The 23,995-nt window shown below is 35.7% G+C and overlaps 3 protein-coding genes across 4 annotated transcripts; 2 read left to right on the top strand and 1 right to left on the bottom strand.

The window, feature by feature from the left end:
• Positions 1–5,462, top strand: LOC18609626 (Pyridoxal-5'-phosphate-dependent enzyme family protein). Of its 2 annotated transcripts, XM_088803213.1 has the most exons (8): positions 1–158; positions 1,137–1,460; positions 1,942–1,984; positions 2,115–2,218; positions 2,351–2,462; positions 3,010–3,139; positions 3,277–3,453; positions 5,015–5,462. In XM_088803213.1, exons 1-8 carry the CDS (start codon positions 93–95, stop codon positions 5,250–5,252), a joined length of 1,194 nt encoding a protein of 397 aa, XP_088659339.1. In that variant the 5' UTR covers positions 1–92; the 3' UTR covers positions 5,253–5,462. The 2 variants fall into 2 exon arrangements, with proteins under 2 accessions (XP_088659339.1, XP_007044889.1); XM_007044827.3 differs by having other exon boundaries at positions 2,115–2,462.
• Positions 5,463–10,892: 5,430 nt separating this feature from the next.
• TEL1 (terminal EAR1-like 1) lies at positions 10,893–14,546 on the top strand. Its single transcript, XM_018114688.2, is given in 6 exon segments — positions 10,893–11,893; positions 12,195–12,894; positions 13,074–13,193; positions 13,335–13,476; positions 13,589–13,952; positions 13,955–14,546. Coding segments are annotated over 6 exon segments (2,106 nt in total). The 5' UTR covers positions 10,893–11,178; the 3' UTR covers positions 14,020–14,546.
• Positions 14,547–19,837: 5,291 nt separating this feature from the next.
• Positions 19,838–20,510, bottom strand: UPB1 (transcription factor UPBEAT protein). The gene has a single exon (XM_007044823.3). The coding sequence runs from the start codon at positions 20,431–20,433 to the stop codon at positions 20,035–20,037; it is 399 nt and encodes a 132-aa protein (XP_007044885.2). The 5' UTR covers positions 20,434–20,510; the 3' UTR covers positions 19,838–20,034.
• Positions 20,511–23,995: the final 3,485 nt, after the last annotated feature.

Genomic DNA, 23,995 nt, shown 5'->3' with positions numbered 1-23,995 from the left:
CCGTTTATTTTCAACCAGGCTACCAATACCCTACAGGACGAAAGAAAGAAGCTTCCCGCCGGGGTCTCAGCTTATTTTAGGGAGCTGCTGAAATGAAACTTCATTGTTTACCCACCAGAACGACCTTCACAGCTATAAACAAAAATGGGCCAGCTCAGGTTCTATTCTTAATATTTGCCTGGGATTTCATATTTCCTTGTTTATTTATGTATTTATATATTTATTTTGCCAATATTAGAAAATTGGTTAAATTTTGCGTTTAAATAGTATCCATTTGGGTGTCAGCAAGTTGATAGTAAGTTTCTGTTTTTCTTTGTAAATTAGATGCATCATGGGTGCTTTTGAATTCTGTAGTTGGGATTTGTAAGTGATATGACAGTAATGTAGTTTACATTCATTTTGGAAGAAGGAAGAGTTAAAAGAGCGAAATTTTTAAACAACATATGGCATGTTGATACATCTAACTTCCATTAGTTAGAAAAGGATTAGTTCAGTAAAGACTGGTTTCCATCAATGTCCTCAGTGAGGAGGATATGCTGCCTCTAGCTTTATGAATGTAAATAATGTCTTTGTCAGTGTTGTTCCCCAAAATTGGAGAAAACTGGCATCATAGTTTATTAGAGTCAGAGAGAAATAATGATATGTCGGTTTGTTGAAAGTTAGCACAGTTTATGAGAATTGAAGTGGATTAGCACAGTTTATGAGAATTGAAGAGGAATACAGTGACATATACTGCAAGTTTTGCAATGGCATGGTCCTAGAACTTGAACACCCTTCATACAACTATGCTCTGATGTTTGGCCTTTACATGTTGCGGTTGTGGCAACTTGGCATCACATCAATCATGGTTGATGTAGTCAATAAGTTATTGCAATGCTGCCTTTCACTTTTGTCTTCCGATCCACCACCCCTCTCCCACAAAATTAATTAGCCACCTCATTTCATGAAAATTTCTTCCTTGTTCTCCTTCCATTTTCCTTTTGCTGGTCATATTTCTGGGCAATTGATGCTAAAATGCTAGTATAGCCATTTAAGATACAGGAAACATAATGCACACTTCTATAGCTTATTGATACTATCTTCCATGCTATTATAGTAGCTTTCTGGGATTCAGACTAACAGTTGACCAATGTCAGGCACTTCCCAAAATCAAACTTAGTGGTGAAGAGTTCTTGTCAAAATTGCTTGACAGAAGGTGGACATTGCTCAGTCCTGATACCAAAATTCATCAAATTATGGTTTCTTCAACAAAAGGGCGAAACAGAGGGGGAGTGTTTAGTAATGTTTCTTTCTTAAACAATAATCAGCCTTATCTTGGCAACAAGATGTTTGAGGACAATCAAGGCTTGTCATTCTATATTGTGAGGGATGATTTATTGCATCCCTTTGTCAATGGCAATAAAGCTAGAAAACTAGATGGACTGCTTCCTCTCATTGAAGATCATGATGTGACTGATGTGGTAAGATTGTGTTCCTTTCACATGTAAGATGGCAACTGGATTTAGATTTACCTGTCTGTTGATATGAATATGCCTCATCCATCTGGATCCCCATGTTAGTGTTTATCTTAACTTTCTCTTTTAAACTCTCTTGCATCTCTGTGTGCATCTGGGTAGGACAATGAAAGGTCTGGCAACCATTCTATTTTGGAAGACATTATATGCTTATGGGATGCTGACCAATATTCATTTAAGGGCTCATTAGGCTAAGGAGTAACAGTGGTCTATTTGCTGGATATACCATTTGTTGGATGGCTTGAACAGGAATAGGTTGTACTTTCATAACATTTATGGAACAGATAGATATCCTAGTGCACATACAATTTTCAGATGGATTCCAGTGCACTGTGTCTCTTATATGCAGCCCCTCCTCCCACCCTTTCCTCTTTTCAGTTTTGCAAACTTCGAAGAACAGATAATTTTAAATTGAGAACTTTTCTAGGTTACATGTGGCGGTTGTCAAAGTGCACATGCAGCAGCTGTTGGTAGGTATTTTCTTGTTGCAGTTACAAGAGTAAATTTCTTTGAAATTTCCTTTTCCAGAATTCATAATAAGTTTTGGTAATATTAGCCACATAAACTTTGCTTCAGATCAGTCATTTGCGTGTTTTGCAGCTGTTTCTTGTGCAGAGAGAGGGCTGAAGTCACACTTGCTTCTACGAGGGGAGCAGCCGGCAATTCTGACTGGCTATAACTTGATTTCAACAATATATGGAAATGTAACATATGTTCCGAGATCCTTTTATGCCCATAAGGAAAAAATGCTACAAACTCATGCTAGTATGGTTGCAGGCAGTAGTGGTAATGTTGTATATTGCAGTGATATTATTGATGCGTTTATAACAGCCCAGACATTTGAGCGTTCAAAGTTTGTGCAAATGGATACGCCTAGAAGCACCAAGAGCCACTCAACAAAGGTTGTTGTAGTCAATGAAGGTGCAGGAGATGCTGTTGCATTGCTAGGTAAAAGAAAAATGTGGACTATGGATTTGCTTGTAATCATCATTTTATTTTTTCACAAATATATCTGCATTCTCTTTTAACATTCAATGTTGCCAAGTCATCACAAAGACAGGTTGTGAAACTAACTATATGATGTCAATCTTGCACTAACAATAATTGCTCATCTTCGAGGATGCTGTTTTGGTACTACACATAAATATTATTCTTGACTGTGATCAGGTTGATAGTGATAACTCATGACAGATGGCCAAGGCCTTCCACTAGAGAATATGTGTCTTTAAATTTTAAGTTTTTAACTGTCTCCTTGGTCTCACTGCTTTCAGGTTATGATTTCTATGAAATGACATATTCTTAAAAAAACATAGGGTTCTTGTCTACCATGCTTCACTGATTTATTTCCTTACTAATATACTAGCATTTATAGATTTTCAATCCCTTTGTATGCCACTAATTTATTAATTGCAGGTTATAAGTTGTTATTACATGACTGAGTTGGTGTAATGTTGATGTCTAGGTAGCTTCAATTAATTAAGTTTCTTTCTTACAGGTCTATTTCGTTTGGTTGACTACCTATCTCAGGACCATTTACTTGGAAGAACGAGGGCTTTCAACTTTGTTGTGGATTCTGGTACTGGGACAACTGCTATTGGTTTAGGCCTTGCTGCCCTGTGTCTAGGGTATGTGCTGTTTTCATCATAAATCTTCTGGTTGAGACAAAAACTTTCAAGTAATTATGTTACTACCTTATGGAATGAATTTTTAAACTGAAGCACACTATGGCAGAATAGTCACCAATGCTATTGCTTTTTCCCAGGCTTCCTTGGAAAGTTACTGCTGTAATGTTGGCTGACAAAATTGATGCATACAGAGAACAAGAAAGACGCTTAATTTTTGAATTTAAGAGGCAGTTTTGTTTTCTTCTTGATATTCACAAACTAAATGGTGCAGATGATGGAATTGTGCACTGGGTAGACCGTAGTTGTCCAAGAAGGTAAATTCCTTCTCCTTTTCTTTTATTTTTCATTGCTTATAGTTTAGCTTGTTCGTAAGCTACTATCTAACCTCCTTGATGCATGAGGGGCATCACCTGTAAGTTTAGGGACGGATTCAGGATTTATATATATGAGCGAAAGGAGACTTTTTCAGCAAAAGGTGTTTATATACAATAATTATGAAAATTGTTTTTTTTTTCATATATAATATTGAGTATACAAAAGGTATAAATACAAAAGGATATGTACACAAAATTTTTCTTTTTGAGCAACTTCAAATTGATAGTTTCAAAATTGATAATTTTTTTTCCAAAATATTCTTTGGTTATTTTTATACAAACACCAAATTACTTTATCAATGTAAAAAACTCCAAATAGTAAATTTTTTATTACAATCATAAATTATCAAAATATAAAGAAAGCAATTACTCATTTGAATATCTTGGAACTTTAGAAGAAGAAAGTAGTTTAATTCTTTTGTTATTTTGGCTTTCTTTTGTTAATTGTCTAGTTAATGAAAGATATTTGTAAGTCAAGTTGTCTCCTATCATACCCGGTGTTTTTCTCATCTATTAAAGTTGTAAACATAACAAAAGAAAAGGAAGAACCAGTAGCTTGTAAAGAACAGTGACAAGTAACCAGAGAAAAGAAAAGCAAAAAAAAAAAAAAAAGGGAATGGAACAAATTTCTTCTTTCAAAGTTCCAACATATTCAAGTGAGTAATTGCCTTCTTTATAATTTGTCTAATTTGTTATTGTGATAGAGTATTTATTTATTTTTATTTGGAAATTTTTATATTGATAAAATAATTTGTTTAATGATGTTTGTAGAGAATTAACCAAAAAATATTTTCGAAAGCACATTATCAATTTTGAGCAACCATTATCAATTCTGAAGATGCTCAAAAAGTAAAATTTTGTATTTATACTTTTTGTGTATCTATATTACATATAATAAAGCAATTTTTTTAATTTTTTTGTATATAAATACCTTTTGCTTAGAAAGTCTCCTTTTGCATATACATACTTTTTGCATATATATATATATATATATTTTAATTTACGTCCATTGAACATAGAGCTTGGAGCTGTCCATTCATTTGTTTCCATTTATTCCATTCTTTATAATTTAAATGTTGGTGGCGCTGCAGAGTTATGAAGAACCCTTGACAGAGGACAAATTTTCAGCTATTTACTGCAATTTCTTATTGTATTTGATTTAGATTTGAGGGTGTTCGTATATATTTTCTTTTGAATCACTTATAATTGAAAGAATGAAGGGAGAAGCAATGAAACCTAGGTCTTACAAACATCATTAAGAGGAAAAGAATTAAATTGCCTTGTCCAATCAATTTGCAACAGTTGCTGAAGTGATGCAGGAGCGTCTGTGAAGCAATCTAATGCTATAAGAAAGGCATGAAGATTGTTTAAAAATAATGAGTTAATAATAGGAATGTTCGATGATAAAGTATATGTTTTGTTATTTATTTTTAAAAAGGGTAGCTTTTTGTTTCCCAGCTGAATCTGTTATGATTACATTTTTGCTCTATCTTTCTCATAGATTTGGCAACATTTTGGAAGGGGACATAGAGGCTTGCCAGCAAATTGCACAGCAAACTGGTATTCTAGTGGATCCTGTCTATACCTTAGCTGCTTGGGAAATGGCAACACAAATTAGCACTGCACACGGAGATGCCGATGTGGTGATGCTTCACACTGGCGGCACACTTGGCATATTTGGATTAGCACAGAGGTACAAATCATACTTCGGTATGCTCAACGATGTAACAAAGAGTTAATTTTTGTATGTTATTATTTCCAACTCTATTTCTCCATATGAGCTTTGTATTAATTTTGGTGTGGGAGCAGAGTAACAGAAACAGGGAAAGACAAAGAAGGGTTCCTATTATATGGAGGTTTAACCGAAGTTTAGTGTATTCATCTTGTTTAGACTGGTATATTTGACTTGGAAAGTAAGTTTATAAAGTTGTATCTTTCTAATTCTAGAATGCTGAGATATCATTTCTAACTCTAGATTGCTGAGGATGCTAGATATGTGTCGTTTCATGATTAGAATGTTGAATGTTGAGCGTTTACTGAATTTATTTCTACGGTTAGGAGTTAAGGTAAGGAAGCCCTCTGGCAGAAAGGTTTGAATGTCCAAGTTTTTGTTTGCTGAAGCCAATCATGGTAGGCTTTATGGTGTCCAAGCTGGAGTAATAGCTGTGTAGTTTCAGAAAACTGACATAGTAAATAATATGACTCGGATGACCCATTCACTCTGCACATGATCTTAATTTTTGGGTTTTGAATGACAGGAGTTTAATGCTGTGGGAGCCTCAAAAGCATAGTACATTTACATTTCTTTCATACCCTACTTGAAGCTTTGAATTCACTGAAGCAGGGCAGGAACCTGCCTGTATTGATCTTGATTTTGCAAAAAACCCCTCTCACCTTTTCATTTTATCAAAGAGTGGTTTTGTCATGGTTCAGCTGCCTACTAAACTGGCCCAAGCTTTTCATGCTCACTTACGAGTATCAGGTTGTAAGTTCGTAACACAACACAGCTGCAATCAGAGTCTTAGGAATGTAAGTTGAGGGACGTTGGAGCCAAAGATGTTGATATTTCTGAAAGGAAAGGACATAAAGCTGCATTACGGTAAAGCTAGGGCCCTGCTAAATACCGCTACCTAAAGGTCATATCTCATTCACAACAAACGATGGGTTAAGGTCACTCTCTCTCGTCAAGCTTATACGATCACCGTACAGTAATCAACATGATTTACGTAGCTACCCCAACGGATTTTTGACTTGTTACTACTAGAGACTGACTTTCCCAATCGTCTACTCTAATGTTGCACCTTCCCTGGTTATAAATTTATTGGAGCAATTGTTCTTGATATCGATTTGATACAGTTAACGCTATGGGAATAAACAGCAGCAGCAGTTCCAGCTTAATAGTTGTTTTGTATGTTTTGTGTGTGTGTGTGTCTATGCATGTAAGGGCGGGGCAGGGGCTGACATATGAAATTGTGGGCTGTAGAAGAAGCAAATGGAGGAATGAGGAATCCCATCTGTGGATGAAAGACAGCAGTTAGGCCAGATTCCATTAAATCGAAAAACGAGTTACTGAAACCCATCTTTTGTGCATAGTTTCACTCATTGATGGCCATAACATTTATATATATATATATATATATATATATATATATATATGTATATGTATATATCCATCTCCTCCCTCTGTCCGAGACTTTTAAATTTGGGGAGAAGAGAAGCCATATTTAATAATCTAAAGTTGAGAGCTTGCGGTTTTTTAATTGGTTTCATTCGGTCATAATTTTATAATCCAACAAAAATCTTGATCATATCGTTTTATTTTAATTGAAAAGTGGTTACCCCATGATTATGATTATAATACAATTACACCCTTGAAAAGTTAAAAGCCATATCTTACAATCTAGAATATCAAACATTGAAAACATATCTCAGGCGGAACCAAACCCCTTTTTGTTCCAGCATACTGCAACTGAATCGACTCGCCACGGTGACAGGACACGACATAGCAAGCTCCTTATTGCGCACACGAAGTCCGAGGTTTTAGTTGGCAACGCTCTCCATTATCGATGGGCAATACATATTTGCGGCATTATTTAACAAAGCAGGAGGCACTAGCATATAGCAGCAAACAAACAGTAATGTTGTAGCATGGGTGGGTTTTAAACCCTTTTTAGGCACCCAAGGCCAAGGGCCATGAACAAGATTCCTGGTAACAAGGGGTGGGGTGGGGGTGGGGGGCACATGAGGATGGTCCGGTCCTATGGTCCCCTTTGTCTCCGCTGAAATTCCTGTGGACATTCACTTCCATTCCATGTACGCATAAACAACCAAATAGGCAAAATCCTATTCCTATCTAGTACGACTTATACCTTAGTCAATCAAACTCTAGTTCCACATGCACTTCATTTCCATCACCACACTTCTCTTTACATTTTCCAATTCTTTTATTTCTTCACCCAATTCTTTTTAACAGAATAATATTTATGAGTATTATTATATCCATCACTTAACTGTTAAAGTATAATAGATTTTCACAGTACTATTCATGTCAATCACTTTGTCACATGACAATAGAATAATTTTTCAAAAATTAATTCTTACCATATAACAAAAGTACTTGATGTGAAATGTCCCGTAAATGTCTATTATCTTTTAATAGTTAGGTGATTAAATTCGTAATACTTAAGTTGAATAATCAAAATAAAAAATCTTGAAAATTAAGTTATTTAAAAGAAAATTTTTTATATTCTGGACTTTCTAAATTAATTATACTCTAGTTCACTATAGACTCACATAAACTCAAGTGTGAAAATCAAGAATTTAGATTTAGTTTAGCAATTTTTTCATCCATTAATTCGTATCTTTTGAAAAAATTAAAAAAAGTTTAAGATTCAAGTGTTATTTTAAATTAATTAGTTTTTTTTTTATCAATTAGAAAGTCCACTTTTTCTTTTTTGCCAAATACAACATCATATGGTTGTGTGTTTTGCCAGTATTATTCTATACACGGTTAATGTTTTTAAATTCTACAAGTAAGATTAAAACATTATTACATGTCTTTTATGTCTTATATAATTAAGGTTCTAATTTTTTCAATTTTCCTTAATGAAGTATGTGTCAACCTTCTAATTTCTCTCGTAGAGATGTATAAAATACTTTTTTATTAATACTTTATATTAACAGAATTATGAATATATGTTTATTATAAACCAACCTCTACCCAAATGTTATCTATGCACTATTTATAAGTTAATTGTTGTTTAATATTGTGTAATATAGTTAGTTTAGTGGCAAAAAAATATCATGAAGAGTAATATAAGCTAAAATATGATTTTGGAAAGAAAATTAGATTTATCAAGATTCTGCTTAGGAATAATTTTCTAATATTTCTTCTTTTTTTTTCAAATCACTATTATTATTGGATTGTAAGATGAATCTTACCTATTTTTTTCTTCAATATTTCTTTTAATTAGATATGAGATTACAAGATTGTTAATGAAATTTTGTCTCAACAGTGAAGAAGAGATCCCAAATCTTTTAAATTTTAAATTGAAATCTTATTATGTACGAGTATCATCCAACATTAATGTTAAGTTATTTAGTTTCTGTAATTGGCATTATTTTCTTAGGATCTAATCTGTATATAATCTTATATAAATAAAGAAAAAAAAACTAGGTATGGGACTTTTTTTTGTTAATGTTGTTAGCTTTTCTCCTATGCACGACAATGTAAAGGCTAGTGTGTGGAATGGAGGCTCCTGGGTCCAGCAAATAGAATGTCTGGTAAGCGTCTGCAACCCAATACAACAAGTCTTTATAGTGTAATCTCCCTAAAAAAGGGTGGGCTCTGGGGGCAGAGAAAGAAACATCCCTTTCACTTACTTTTTATGCCCCCTTTACTGCCCTTAGTGGCCCATGAATTCGTGTGGCAACAATGGGGAACATACCCCTTGCAAAGCTACTCAGCTACCCACATTATTTATAAATTTAGCCAATGTCACGAGCTCAAATTCTTCTACATTTCTCGTGCACTGTTTTAAAAAATATATTATTATTACTATGATAAGCTTTTGCATCGCATCACAAATCATGTTTCCACTCATTCACATTTAAGATTTGAAGAAGTTGGTATGCCAATAAAATCATACTCACCAGTGAATGTTTTCTTTAATAAATTTCATGATGGACCAACATTCAAACATATAAGATTGGCAAAAACATATACTTAATACTAGTGCATGGAAAGGAGGAAAAATCCATGTAAAGGGCATGCATAGGTATTTGAATTCGATAGTATTTTGAAGAGAGCAAAGATATTGTCGAAGAAAAACAAGAGGACGTGGAAGGGGAGACATGAGCGTGCAAAGCAACAAAAGACAAAATTAAAATACAAGGATTGAGGTGGGCATTGGAATCAATCTCATGTTGGAATATGGAAACCAAAGACCTTAGAAATTTACTTTGAAGAGAAGACTAAATATATAAAAATGACGCACGTGTGCTGAACACGGGCCGAAGCCGATGCCCGAATAATTTGTTCACCACGAACACTATTACTACTACCATCCACTCCTTACTTTATTGAAGAACGGTACACATTTTCTCCTCCATTTTTCCGTGTTCACTCTCTCTCTCTCTCTCTGTGTCATTCTCGCATGTCAATTTCAAAAGGAGAAACTATTTACGTATGAAACAAGTCCGGTAGTCAAATCCCTTTATTGCATGACATTTACGAGGGGTAGCAATCATTTCATATTCTTTCAGAGATTTGATTGAAATCTTGCTGTTGTATTTAATCCCAAGTAATGTATCTGTCTTCTGATCAATGCCGTCATTTCAATTTATGAGATGCACACAACATAAACAAGACATCTAATCCACCCACTGGCTAACTCAAACGACAACAATCTTTGAAATGCTTCGTTTTTACTGTACACATTCAAGGGCCTCGGGATGTTACTAAAGCACTTTAAAGTGTTGAGATTGAAGTTTGCTTCTTCAGCCTTTTTAGCCTGTTTCCGTCAAGCCAATTAGTTTTGATAGTAGTAATAAATTCCCTCCATGTTGCAGTGGATAAAAAAAAATACCGAGGTGTTTCTTTTCCTCTTCTTCTTCTTTGTTTTTATAAGGAAGGTGATGGGATAATCTGGGCATTGGGCTAAGATAACTGAAGTGTCCCACTTCATTTGAATGTTGTTTTTGTTTTTTGTTTTCCACATTCTCTCTAGTCTCTTCTGTCATATATTAAATTTTCCTTGTCTGAATTAAATATATAGTTGGTAATTACATGCAGAGACTTAGTTCAGACTTTGCCATAAAGAGTAAGCTACACATAAAAAAGTAATGGAATGTTTAATGACTGATGATTTCACCTGCACAGCTTCCATGTTGCCATACTAACTCCACCCCCACCCAAAAACTTGATCAGTGCCGACAAGTGATGTCCCAAACTAAAACTAAAACTAAAATTAAAATTAAATATTCAGAGTTGAATTTTTGCCACCCACCAACCTTAAAAAGGTCCTTTTTTCTGTCCTAAGAAATAAGGTTTTGGCATAAAAACATTGTCCGAAATGAAAAATTAGATGTTGGGAGGGATGGGTAGCAAAAGATAAGAAGAAAAGGCCCGTGGAGGAGTCGGACAAAAGAATTAATAAGGGGGCGGGGAGGGTGCACAAATAAAGCATACGAGTAGTCAAAAATACCAACATGAAAAGTACCATGCATCAGGGCAATTATTACCCCAGTCCAGTTTTTGGCAACCCACACACATTCGTCCCTATCGCCACGTGTACGGCTCACATTCTTCATCACCCCCAAATCACAAGGAGGATCAGATAAAGGGGGGCTTCTCCGTAAATTCATGTTTTCCGTGAGGTGGCAAACGGCATTTTCAGCAACTTTTGCCTTGTTAAGAAAGTAGAGCAAAAAGGAGCCCAAACCCCCCATTTTCTCCTTCTTTGAATCCAAGACTTTTGAAGATGGAAAAAACAGCCAATAAACAAAAAAAGAAAAAACAAAATGGTTACCCAGTTTTTTAACTTACTTAGAAAAACAGCTTCCCGATAACTAAATTCTCAGCCTTTTTTGTTGTCGAGCCGAAGAAAAGGTTCTTGTTTTCTTTCTCTTGAGTCTTGCCTACTGGTTCTCAGCCCCGAAACAGCCATGGGGGACACCGGTCCGGTCCGGTTCCCTGGAAACCTTGACCCAACAGCGCAAGAATTTTGGCCAGCACAAATCCCCGTTTGCCAACCCCAAATTCCTCTCTTTAGACCACCCCAACTTTACTACCCGTACGCTACTCCTCCAGCGGTGCCGATTTGCGATGGCGGCGTAGCACAGTTCCATACGCCCGTACCTGCACCCGCACCAACGGCGTATGTTACATCTTCCATGGTGGTTGCCCCGCAGCCGCCACTGCCACCTCCGACGGCGGCGGCGACGAGGGCTTTAGTGTTGACGTTGGTCCCATGCGATGTTAGCGAGTCCAAGGTGAGGAAAGAATTGGAAGTTTTCGGGGAAGTACGTGGGGTCCAGATGGAAAGAGTCCGAGAAGGGATCGTGACCGTTCATTTCTACGATCTGAGACATGCGGAGAAAGCGTTGAAGGAAATACGAGAGCAGCACATGCAACAGCAAACCAGGGTTCGGAACCAGTGTGTTGCAGCTGCTGCCGGGTGTGAACCAGGAGAGATTAACGCGTGTGCGCCACTGCCTCCTTCTGCGCGTGGACTTATAGCGGGACGAGCTGCTTGGGCCCACTTTATTATTCCGGCAAGTAATGCTGTTCCTGACGGGAATAATCAAGGAACTGTTGTGGTTTTCAACTTGGACCCCGGCGTTTCCACTTCTAAACTTAAGGAGATTTTCCAAGCTTATGGTAAGTTTTGCTTCTCCACCTTTTCTCGTTGTTTCAAAAAAAGGAGAGTTGAAAAGGGTTTGATTGGCACCTAAGCTGTCTTGTTTTCGTTGTTTTTTGTTGTTTCAAATCGATGAGTCTCTATCTATTTTTTTTTTTTGTTTTTCCTCTTTGCCTGTTGAATTAGTATTGTCTCTCACTGTCAAAAAGGAGGCACAGCTTTTTTGAATATTTATAAATATGGTTTCATCCCTACGTTAAATTCTTCCTTTCCGTTGGTTTTCTTCAGTTTATTTTGTATATTTTTTCACTTTGTTGTCAGGTCCCGTGAAGGAACTGAGAGAGACACCATTGAAGAAACACCAAAAGTTTGTGGAGTTTTTTGATGTAAGAGATGCGGCTAAGGCTTTAAGAGAAATGAATGGAAAAGAAATTAATGGGAAGCAAGTTGTGATTGAATTTAGTCGACCTGGAGGATACAGCAGGAAGTTCTTCAACTCTAACAACGCCTCCAACGTTAACGCATTTGCAGCCTGCGCTAATAATATTTCATTGACGACCAACAATTACCATATAAGAAATTCGGAGTACCCATCTTCACCCCCGGCGCCGCCGCCTCCTCCAGCTTCGTTGTCTCGCAAATTCTCTGGTGGATTTTCTTCGAACATTCCTCGTTCATTCCTTTCTCAAAGCCAATCGCCAACGAAGAAAGCGTCTAATTCTAGTAAGGGAAACCCTAATGGGAATAGCAACAGCAAAGCTTCGGTTGAAGCGTCAGTGGTCGAAGAGAAGGTTGGTGGTGGAGGTCCTAAGAAGAATGCGAAGAAGAACCAGAACAACCAGTGGACCGTTAGTATTAGCAATGCGAGTAAGCAGCAGCAGTGTAGGGGCAGGCCATGGAAAGGTAGACAAGCAAAGAAGTTTGATCCTCGTTTCCTTATAAGTGAAGATGCCATGGTGGAATCCAGTCGTAAAGATTCCAGGACCACTGTTATGATCAAGAACATACCCAACAAATATAGGTTAGTCTCTTTTTACTTACTACTACTTCAATAGAAAATTAAATGATTGCATTTTTCGTTTCGTGGTAAAATGTAGGGAATTTTTTTGTGAATTTTTTCGTTCTTTCTTTTTCTTTTAAATTATTGCTTATTTGTAATTCTGCGGCGGTTTTTGTGTGTTTGAATTTGGCATGTTGCAGTCAGAAATTGTTGTTGAACATGCTGGACAATCACTGTATTCACTGCAACGAGCAGATTGCTGACGGGGACGAGCAGCCCTTATCTTGTTACGATTTCGTGTACCTCCCCATTGATTTTAAGTAATTCTTCTTATCCCCATTGATTTTATGTTGTGATGAAAACTGACGATTATTTGTATAATTTATTTATTTTTATTTGTATAATTTATTTACTAAACATTATTTTGCTTGGAATTGTTATATTTTTGAAATAAAAAACAGCAACAAGTGTAATGTGGGATATGGATTTGTGAACATGACATCCCCACAAGCAACATGGAGACTCTACAAGGCTTTCCATCATCAACACTGGGAAGTTTTCAACTCCAGAAAAATCTGTGAAGTTACTTACGCAAGAGTTCAGGTTTTTTTTTTTGTTTTCTTTACCCCAATAAGTTTACTCTTTAAGCCCGATAATTCATACGGGATTAACTTTTTTTTTGGATATGATTTTTGTCAATTGATTAAAAAATTAGGGATTGGAAGCTTTGAAAGAACATTTTAGGAACTCAAAATTCCCATGCGAAATGGATCACTATCTGCCAGTAGTTTTTTCGCCACCTCGAGACGGGAAACAACTGACTGAGCCACTTCCTATTGTTGGTCAAAAGCAGCAGCAGCAGTCTATCATAAGCGGTCCCTCCGCCAACGCCAATGAAGAAGAAGAAGAAGAAGAAGACGACGACGACGACGACGACGATGATCATAGCGTTGATGAGGTTTGTAATGATGATAAGGTGCCTGGTGATGGTGGTGGCGGGAGTGCAAATACGCCTCAAGAAAGTAATGCCAACGACCCCAATCATTTCAACTACTGTGATTCTGATACTGTTGACCAGCATGAGAAGCCCTCAGTAACGGCATCAGCAGCCAAAGGCCAAGCGGCGGCGATGTTAGTCATGATTAAATAAAGGAAAAAAGAAAAAGAAAAACAAAGAAAGTGAAGGGTTGGTGCAGCGTTGCGGCCTGAACCCTGAACAGGCCCTGAAGCCAAAAATTTTATATCTTTGTGACATTTACTACTACTCTTACATGAAGAAGTGAAATATGAATACAATATAATCTTTGTTTACTGCAACCAAGGCAGTGTCCATTCACAGCTGTGTTTGCTGTTGGAATTGGCTGCACCAACCAATGCCCAATGGGGTGCTTGTTGAGCACCGAGCCTCTCTTATATAGCTGCCCAACCCACCGCCAGCCTAAGGCTTTCTGTCATTTCTCTCTCTTTTTTCCTCTTTCAGGTTAGCTGGCTGGACCATCATCACCGCCATTAACTCCCTCATGACCTCCCTTCCTGTTGCTTTCTTAATTAGCATGATAAAGAAATGTAGTGTAGCCTTAGAATTTTTTTTTTTGTATTTTGTTTTTTAATTTGGCTTCAAAATTGTACTGTTACCACCAGCTTAACCGCTTTTAACTGTTGTAGTTTCGAAATTTTTGATTTTTGTGATTCTCATAGTTTTTTTTTTTTAATTTTATTTTAAAGGATTATGTACATCGGAAAAATTGAAGCATGCATCTCTCTCCATCTATGATGCTAGGATGTGTTTTTTTTTTTTATTGTTTTTGTTGACGAATGAAGGTATAGACCGATGGATAAAGAGAAAGCTTCTACCATTGTTTGTAAGGCAGGCAGGATTGAAGCATGCATCTCTCTCCATCTATGATGCTAGGATGTGTTTTTTTTTTTTATTGTTTTTGTTGACGAATGAAGGTATAGACCGATGGATAAAGAGAAAGCTTCTACCATTGTTTGTAAGGCAGGCAGGACGTGACTGTTTCCCTACTGTTGCTAATACTTTTTGCAGTGGTTGCCTGTCTTTTTTCGCTTGTAGCCTGCCGCACTACACCCTCTAATGTTCAGCATTTGGGCTTATTCTCTACTGTTTCTATTACTGTTACAATTGTCACAGGGTTTAGCAACATTTAATTTAAGTTCCATTAATCAAACAATCAGCTCGGCATATAGCACTGTAATCAAGAAAACCAAATATAGCATTGCACCTTTTTAGATTTCAAATGGGTTTTTGTCATTGAGCCAGTATTTCAAAGATCGTTGTCAATTACCGAGTTATTTATGAAAATATTTTTCTTTTGAATGCGGTAATTAATACAAGGATAAATCAGGCTTTGAATAATAAGTTTATTGATTAATCGAAAACTGACGTGTATATTGTCTTTGAACTAAAAGTTGCATTAAGCTTTTTATCTAATGATAAATGCACGTATATTTCAAGAAAATGAACAACTTATGAGTTGGAAAAGAATTGATGGGTCAATATGATTCTATTTCTGGAGGTAAGATGTGATTGACTTTATTGGTATACAAGGAAAACATGGCTAATTAGTATTATTAGTAGATAAGCAACTGCATTTTTTCTCATATAAAATCTTATTATATATAAAAAGCTGAGTCTAATTTCACTCCGGTGATCCACAAAAGGTGAGAAATGAACTTAATTTGAAGAATATATAAATTGAAATTTTGTTAATGACAACAGTTGTCTCAAGTTCCTTTTTTATTTCTTCTTTTGGTAAGCTTGCAGCTTGCTATGGTTTGTTTCCACTTTTAAAGCTCGAGCATCATTTTGTGTTAACGTGGGAAAACCGGCTTTTTTTCAGTATGAAACTGAAATGGACTTTTTCTTTTCCTTATTGTGGGGGCTGATGAAAGGATGAACTTTCTAATATCATCGAAATTTACCCTCTATTTTTTTAAAATGTAAATAAGTAGATAAATGTTTGATGCAACATGACTTTGTAAATAAATATGATATCAAAGACCAGGATGCTATAATTTCAGTTAACATTTTAACTCAATAATAGATACATATATGTTTCTTTAAAACATTAAGATTTGAATTCTCCCTTTTTTTAAGAAAAAAAAAATAAAAAGAACTAATTCCAAATAACATACAACAAGATTAGCAAAATAAGTGATATAATATTTTAATTAATAACAAGTCAAGTTTGGACATTATTAACACCCGAACATTTGACTCATTAATTGGTGCATGATACCTGCCTAAAGAGAAAAATTCGAATCCTCTTTCTTTCAATTATAAAAAAACAAAATTTAGACATTACTACCTAATGGCTTAGTTTGGTATTGTTAATTGAGGTTGAAACATGTTTTAAGTTGGTAGCAGTTTTATTGGAAAATACTGAAGCATTGTTATGAAAAAGTGTTTAATATGACTGTAAAAATATTTTGGTTGTGACTGCAAAAACGCATCGAAATAGTAGTTTTAGGATGAAAAAACTTAATGGTTGAACAAGTGTTATTAAATTGAAAAGTGAAGTGTTTCGCATTGTGTTTGGCGGTGAAACGTTGCACTTCATGGCCCAAAGCAATGCCGAAGAATGAATGAGCACTCACTTTACTACTTACTTGCTCGGTTATAAGTGAATGTTCCTAGACTCGCCAATATATATATTACTCCTTGTTTTCCAATGAGCTGTTCACATTTTGATTTTTGTTGATAAAAATTTGACCTCTTGTAATTTTATATTTAACAGGTGAAACACTGTGCAAAATTATTTCTTTAAAACTTTGGATGAAGCAATTTTAAAAATATATTTTGTAAAATTGAATTAATTAAAATGTTTAAAATGATAGGTGTCAAAGTTAGAGTATTTAATTTGATAAAAAAAAAAAAGGGTAAATTGCGAGAATCGAACTGGATCAAAGGGAGTTGAGGTTGACAATGGATAGTCTTGTAATAACTAGATCTAAGTAGAATTTGGAATCTTATTAATAAAGCTGTATTGCTGATCTCTGGCTTTTGCTCAAGACTTGGCTTGAGTACTTAGACTGAGATGGTTCCCTCTTTCATTTCACTAGACTGATTCTTCATGGTATCCTTTGTCCTAATACAAAGAAAGGAGAAGACGAGAGCGTTCAAGCTAGGATGATCAAATTGGAAAATTTATCCATGTGAACAAGTTTATAATTTGCAGAGCCCTTGATTCGTTTTTCCAGTCTGGATGAAATCGTAGAGTGTTATGGTTTTGTTTGCAATATATTCTCAAGAATTATTAATTATGATGTACTAATGCATGTTTAATTTCAGGTAACTTGGTTGACCAGCTCCATCGTTTGTTGCCCTGTATGTATATCTTTGTTCATTACATGACAACGTCATCCGACAAACATAGAAAACAACAAGTAATGGATACATAAGAGACAGAGATAAGGCGAAGGAACTTGCAAGAAGAGAAGAAATGGGAGTTGGAGAAGAAAAGAGGCAAAGCAAGTATGTGTACAGATAGGGGAGGTGGAGAGCATCAGCTGGAAGGGATTGGCTCGGTTATCTACGTGAATTGTAGTCGTAATTCAATATTGACGTTGTCGTACCATATGTACTCGGAAAGAGAGAGACCACGTGAATCGCTGACAATGTAAAAATAAAACCCCTTGAGCCTTGACATGTTGGACTGCAAATGATGTGGCACCGCATGTGGCCTTCGGAAGAGCCTTTGACCTTCACCTCTACCTGCTTAGACCCTAAGGCCTAAACTCCTACCTTTCAATGTTTGTATTTTGGACAACGCCAAAAAACCGGCCCTTCTCATCCTCTACTCAGTCTGGGTAGTAGTATATTATTCACTATTCTTTTTTCATTATAATCAATGAATGTTATGATTCAATTTAAAGTTTTAAATTTTGTTATCTATGAGCGAAAGAAATAATTTTTATTCGGAAAGTATATTAACATCAACACGACGTATGCCTAATAGCTAGGTGAGTTTATATGCCTCTGCAGCAGGGTGGACTATGGGGCTGGGATTCTACTTGTAGCCAGCCCCAGATTGCAAAGCCACTGAACCAGCAAAGAAGGAACTCACCTGATTGCATCCCTCACATGGTGAATAAATTGCCATCCCCCCATGTGAACCATGGTCCATGAGTATGCATAATATGGCAGGAGCACACCCCAACAGTGAGGTTTTTCAAAATTTCATTGTTGGGTCCTTGTCTTCTAGCTCTCTGCCTCTGCCACAGTCCGTGCAATCAGCTTTGGTGATGAACCTTGGGGGTTTCGACACGTGGACCATCCATTGCTCGCTACGTGCCTCACTTATATATCCAGCTCCTCTGTGGTGCCGGTTTGGGCCTGGGTTTTGGGTTTTTGTTTTTTCTTTTGGCCAACCTCGTATTGTTGGTGTCAAAGAGTACTGACGGTTTTAAGTTTTAACCGTGTTGACCGACTCCATGCAAGACAAATTTCTAGTCTTTCTTATTACCAGACACAAAATCGAAGTGAATCACATCTCCATGTTACAAAACCAGCTGTGTAGTTCGAAGCCTGACCCTGTCTCAGTTCAAAGTGGGCATTAATTTCGGTTATTATGCCATTACATAATTGGCTATTCTATACTCTACACAGTAGAAATTGGGTCTATTTAAGAACATTTTACCCTCACGGAAAAAACATGTTGAATAAGGATTGTCATGTGTAGTTTTTAATTTTTTTTTTCTTTCTCTTGTTCCTGGGAATTTGGTTTGTAGAGAACCATTGCAAACGGCATGTGCTCGATAGGTGAGGACAGGGGACCGACGGAGCAATTAAAAACTAGACCTCTCTCATGGTGTGATTTGGATGATGTTTTTTGTCCTGCTGTTAAATAATTTTAAGTTGAATAAAAAGTCTATTGACATTTATTGTTTACCAATAATGAGATCATATAGATGAAATTACCGCATGCTTTCGCATTTATTCTTTAAGTTTTGTCAAGGGGAGTAAAGAAATTAACACCGAAAGGGTGTTAATTTGTTGGTTGAAGGATCACGCTCATACACTCTGGTGGTCAAGTTGGCACGGATCTGAGTTAGGCATTAGGTGGAGTTATACTCATCGTGTGGGAGCGTGAGAATGAGACTCGTACATGTGAGTCTTCACTCTTCTTCAGTCACAATTTTAAAAGATTTATGCTTTTTGTTTAAACCATATATAATCTTTTCCAGTTTTTTTTTTTTTTAAATATACAATGAAGTTATTGTTTAGAGGTCATCCGCCGATGTTGCTTCCTTTGATACTGATGCCTAAATGGATAGCTGTTTACTTTTGAGTATTTTGATCCTTAATACCAAAAATAGTATTTTGTCTAAATTAATTATTGTATTGCGAATGGGATATTGGAAGGAGCTGTAATTGAATTAGCGTAAAGGTTTGTCCTTGGGGATTGTGGAAACTGTCCAGTCTCATGAGTCAGGGTTGTATTGTAGTTATTTAAGCTCCGTTAAGACTGACAACGATGCGAGTTAAGAAGACTGACAAAAGTTTGCAGTAACGGGGTTGTTTGTCCTTTCCAAAGTGAAATTGTTGCCGTAACCAAGAATGTTTAGATGAGCGCAAATTTAATTAAGAACGTGCTTGACTGATGAATAGGGCAAAGGGTAGAATGTAGACACTCGACAGAGCGGTAAGTGGTCAAAGATTTGGTCCCTTTTGAGCCGATCAATGCCACACGGTTGGCCACTTGGACCCATCTTATTATTTTTCTTTCTTTTATCAGAATTCATTTTGAAACCCAATAAAAAGGTCAAATTAAAGTCTTTCCAGAAACCACTACTTCCCTTCCTCTCTCACTCTCCGTCTCCATTTTTCTAGTTTTTGGTCTTCTTTCCCAGGCAAATTGTTTGGATTTGCCCCCAACATTACGTTTAAGGAATTGGTGAAGAATATTTGTTCGGTTTAGGTGTGTGGTAGGAAGAAAGAAATGGATCAAATAGAAAATTCAGGTGTCCATTTCAAGGTCATTTTCACACAAATAGATCGACCAAGCTATTGTTAAATCTTAACAACATGAAACCATATACTTGGACTTACTAAATAAACTCCTATGGCTGTGAAAGCAACATCACAAACAAGAGAAAAAGAATATGATATCAGCCTTTACAAATGAGTAATATATCTGTTCACTTATTGGAACCTGTCAAAACTTTCACCATAATCTGCATGACTTCGACCCTCATTTGCAAAGACAAAATGTAATCAGCTGTATCCCTGAAAAGGCCATCCAAGCCCATGGACTCGTTGTTTGGAATTAGCTTCTTCAGGGTTTTTAGCTTCTTTTCAACACGGTTCATGGGCCTTCTAGAACCTTCTAGACGTGCCCTTCTCTTCATCAAAATACTTCTGGGCCTTCTGCACCTAAGATGCCTTACCTTTTTGCTAGCGACTCTCTGCTTCTTAACTTTCAACCTTCTGTTGGCCTGGGCTTCCAGAAGTTTGCTCCACAAAGACACGTTGGACTCGGACATTTCCCCATTACCGTTCAAATGGGCAGAAAGGAGGGGAAGTGGAGAAATTCCCATGATTCAAAATTCTGGGTGCGTTAACACACTGTCTTCTCTCCAGAAAACTTGAAGCACACCTTTCAAACCTTTGTTGCCAAGACAAAGACCTTGTACAGCACAAACGGCAGGATTGAGAGCTTTTATATGGATTTTTGGGTACTTGGTTGGTGGCCAATGAGATAATTCAAATAATTTAATGACAGCCAAAAAGGGTGGGGACAGGGAGGGTACACAATATCATGGAAGGCTTCCAAGGGAATGGGATGAATGAATAAGCGATAGCCAAGTGTACCTAGGCGTGTTGCTTGTTGCTTTGGGCATGTTCTCCAACTCGATGCACATGCAACCACATGATTCTACACCACCACCCAACCCCAACCCCCCTCTAAACCACCACCTTCAATCACCCTATCTCATCAAAACACCCTGGATTATTCCTACTCACTTTCCAAATTCAATGCATAGAAAAATGTAAATAGGGGTCCATCATTTCCTCATTCCAGCTCAATCAACATTGGCATTCCACGTTTGAAGAACTTCCATCCTCCTGGCCGTTCATGGTGGTTAGCCCATGTTTCCAGACAGGAAACCTACGCATAAAGAATGGAGGAATTTATGTGCCTGAACATTGTAGCTTGTTAATATATGTGTAAACAAGAGTAGACATTTTAGATCCTAATGTTGGGATAAGGTAGATATTCTTCTGACATTCATGAACCACATTTTCCATCAAAATGATGATTGTTTTCTTAAGCAAGTATCTAAACATCATGTTCGAACATGTTCTGATCACAACAAAGTACACATGAAACTTGACCTAGACAAATCTTAGGGACAAAGATGCATGTATCTATCACCGCCGCCGATCCTCTAGAAAACTTTCTATAAACCTTGAGGTTATACAATAGTCTTTTCTTTGCCTTGTTCCAACACCAAGTTACACCTAAAACTATACAAACTAGCTGCGTGTATATATATTGTCATCGAGCCATTCATATATAATTGTATGATTTTTTAAACATATTTAACCAATTATCAGGCAAATACGAAAAATTAAAAAAAAAAAAACAGAATGAAAAGGAATGATTTTAATCACCCATCAAGTTCCAAAAAGGTCTAAAATTGCGTGGTTTTAAACATGCAATCGTGACTAAATATAGGCCAAGGCATGGTTCATTTTTTACTGAATTTCCAGCACTCCAAATTAAACTTAAAGTGACACGTCTGATGATTAGGTGGGCATACATTGTAGCATGTTCTGTTCCTGATGTAAGCCTGTTATCCAACTGCTCATGCATATTTGTTTCTTAATATTTCCCCCTCTATTTTTACAACAGCAACCATTTGTTATGACGGCTGCGGCACATGGATGAATCCCTGGCCACATTGCTATGCATTATTTAGTTGTTTATCCATTAAACTTTTGTTAGGAATTTTATAATACTCAACATATGTATGTATGTATGTTTCAACTAGTGAGACGGCACCGGTTATTAACATATAAGTTAGTATTATTTAAGGCTTGTTAATTCCAGTTCTCTTTCGATAGAAACCAAAGCTTATTTGCTCACTCAGTAAATCAAATTTAATGCGGGTAAAATATTTCTTTTTTTTTTTTATCTCACTCCGTAAATCAAGTTATGAAATACTAAACTATTTTCACTCTATTTTATTCATAAAAAAACAAATATTTCATTCCGTTTCTATTCATCTCTGCCATTAAAAATTATCCTGAAAATGAAAAGCTGTTAGATAATAAGATACTTTAAAAGAAAGAAAAGAATCTACAATTAACTGATTCATAGGTTAAGCACTGTTCGGCATGACGAGGAAGGACCACTTCCACGTGCAAAAAATGATCGCCTACAGAAGAAAACAACGATACTGGTGGGCCTTGTGACGGAACCGACCCACCCATGCCCACCTCAGCCCCCTTTCTCCCACCCTTCCTTCTCTCTCAATTAAAATAAATTATTATGAAATATAACTTAAAAAAAACAATTATGAGGGTAAAAAATCTTATTGAAGTGTATATTTAGTAAAGAACCTATTTATAAATAAATAATCTTTTATCTAGATAAAATTTATAAAAATAACGATAATACTAAGATATTAGATAGATGGATTAAATTTTAATTTTAATCTAATTTAATCTACATCCAAATCTAAATATACATAACAAAATGGACACGTATATTCTTAACACTCTCATTGAATATTCATTTTACTAAGAATATGCCTTGTTAAATATTTACTAGAAAAAAAACTTATATAAAAAAATTCGAATGAAGGAAAAAAGTACATAATTCTTTTTAGAATACGCTTTTGAAATATTGTCTCATTAAAAACTTTATCAAGAAAAATTTAGTGAGAAGAACTTTGATGAAGGAAAAGAGTACAATATGTGTTTTACTCTTTTGATGACTGTATTATTTATAATATTTAAAATGACGCATTTCAACATCTTATACTAACTTTTCAAATGTTGCAGTAGGAAGGCATTTAGTGAATAAATTTGCTAGATTGTCATTTGATCGTATTTGTTAAAGCTAATATCACATTTTTCTTAAAGATCATGAGTGAAGAAGAATTTTGACGAAATATGTTTTATTCTATTGCTTTTAATAAATCTTTTTTTTAACTATGCTATGCAAGTGGTATTATTCTTATATAATGTTTTTACAATTTCGTTCTTAGTTGATAAGTTACATGTTTCTCACCTATGTTGTGTTACACATTTTAACTAGACACATTTACGACTTGCCTCATGAATTGTTAAAATTTTTTCAAGGCTATAAGAAGTAGCAAATATAGTTTGTTTTACAGAAAGTCATGAAATAGTCGCACCTCCATATGTGAGTAAGTAACCTATCTAAGATCAAGTTTTGTATGAATCAGATAAATATCCTGCATCTTCATAACCAATTAAATTTGATTTTGATATATGTGTGTAATATAAGCTCATGTCCATTGTTCCTCATAGTTATGTTTAGTTCCATTTTAATATCTTCGAGTTAAAAAAGAGCTATCTCCTACTAATAAATTTATAGCTAATGATACATCACGTTGTGTATTACTAGCAAAATAGATTAGTGCTCCAATTGCACTAAGATATACTACTTTAGAACCAAGAAGTTCTTTATCATTCTTATGAGGTCAAAAGAGTCTTTTTCTACATTTAGTAACCTTACAACCATTGGTGAATTCAATGGACGTGCTTTTTTCATATAAAATCGTTTTAACTCTTTTTCTATATAATTTGATTGATAGACAAAAATTTCATTTGTCATGTACTCAAATTGAAGATTCAAACAAAAATTTGTTTCCCAAGGTCTATTATCTCAAATTCTTTCTCTAAGTAATCCATGATTTTTGATAATTCTTCAGGAGTTCTGATAATGTTTAAGTCATTAACATAAACAACAATTATTACAAATTTAGATCCAAATCTTTTTATAAAAACACATGGGCATGTAGGATCATTTTTACAACATTTTTTCAACAAATATTCATTAAAGCAATTATGCCACATGCGTCCAAATTGCTTTAATCCATATAAAGATTTATTTAATTTAATTGA

This window comes from Theobroma cacao, chromosome 2 (assembly GCF_053813885.1).
Source record: "Theobroma cacao isolate CCN51 chromosome 2, ASM5381388v1, whole genome shotgun sequence".
NCBI classification, from domain to species: domain Eukaryota; kingdom Viridiplantae; phylum Streptophyta; class Magnoliopsida; order Malvales; family Malvaceae; genus Theobroma; species Theobroma cacao.
This window is presented reverse-complemented; position numbering and strand designations above follow the sequence as displayed.

What these genes read in the sequence shown, in the direction of transcription:
- LOC18609626 (XM_007044827.3), top strand. Translation starts at nt 93, where the DNA reads ATGAAACTTCATTGTTTACCCACCAGAACGACCTTCACAGCTATAAAC. An exon ending in AGATGCTGTTGCATTGCTAG is followed by an intron (nt 2,463 to 3,009) that starts GTAAAAGAAAAA and finishes TCTTTCTTACAG; the next exon opens with GTCTATTTCGTTTGGTTGAC. An exon ending in GACCGTAGTTGTCCAAGAAG is followed by an intron (nt 3,454 to 5,014) that starts GTAAATTCCTTC and finishes TCTTTCTCATAG; the next exon opens with ATTTGGCAACATTTTGGAAG.
- UPB1 (XM_007044823.3), bottom strand. Translation starts at nt 20,433, where the DNA reads ATGGGAATTTCTCCACTTCCCCTCCTTTCTGCCCATTTGAACGGTAAT.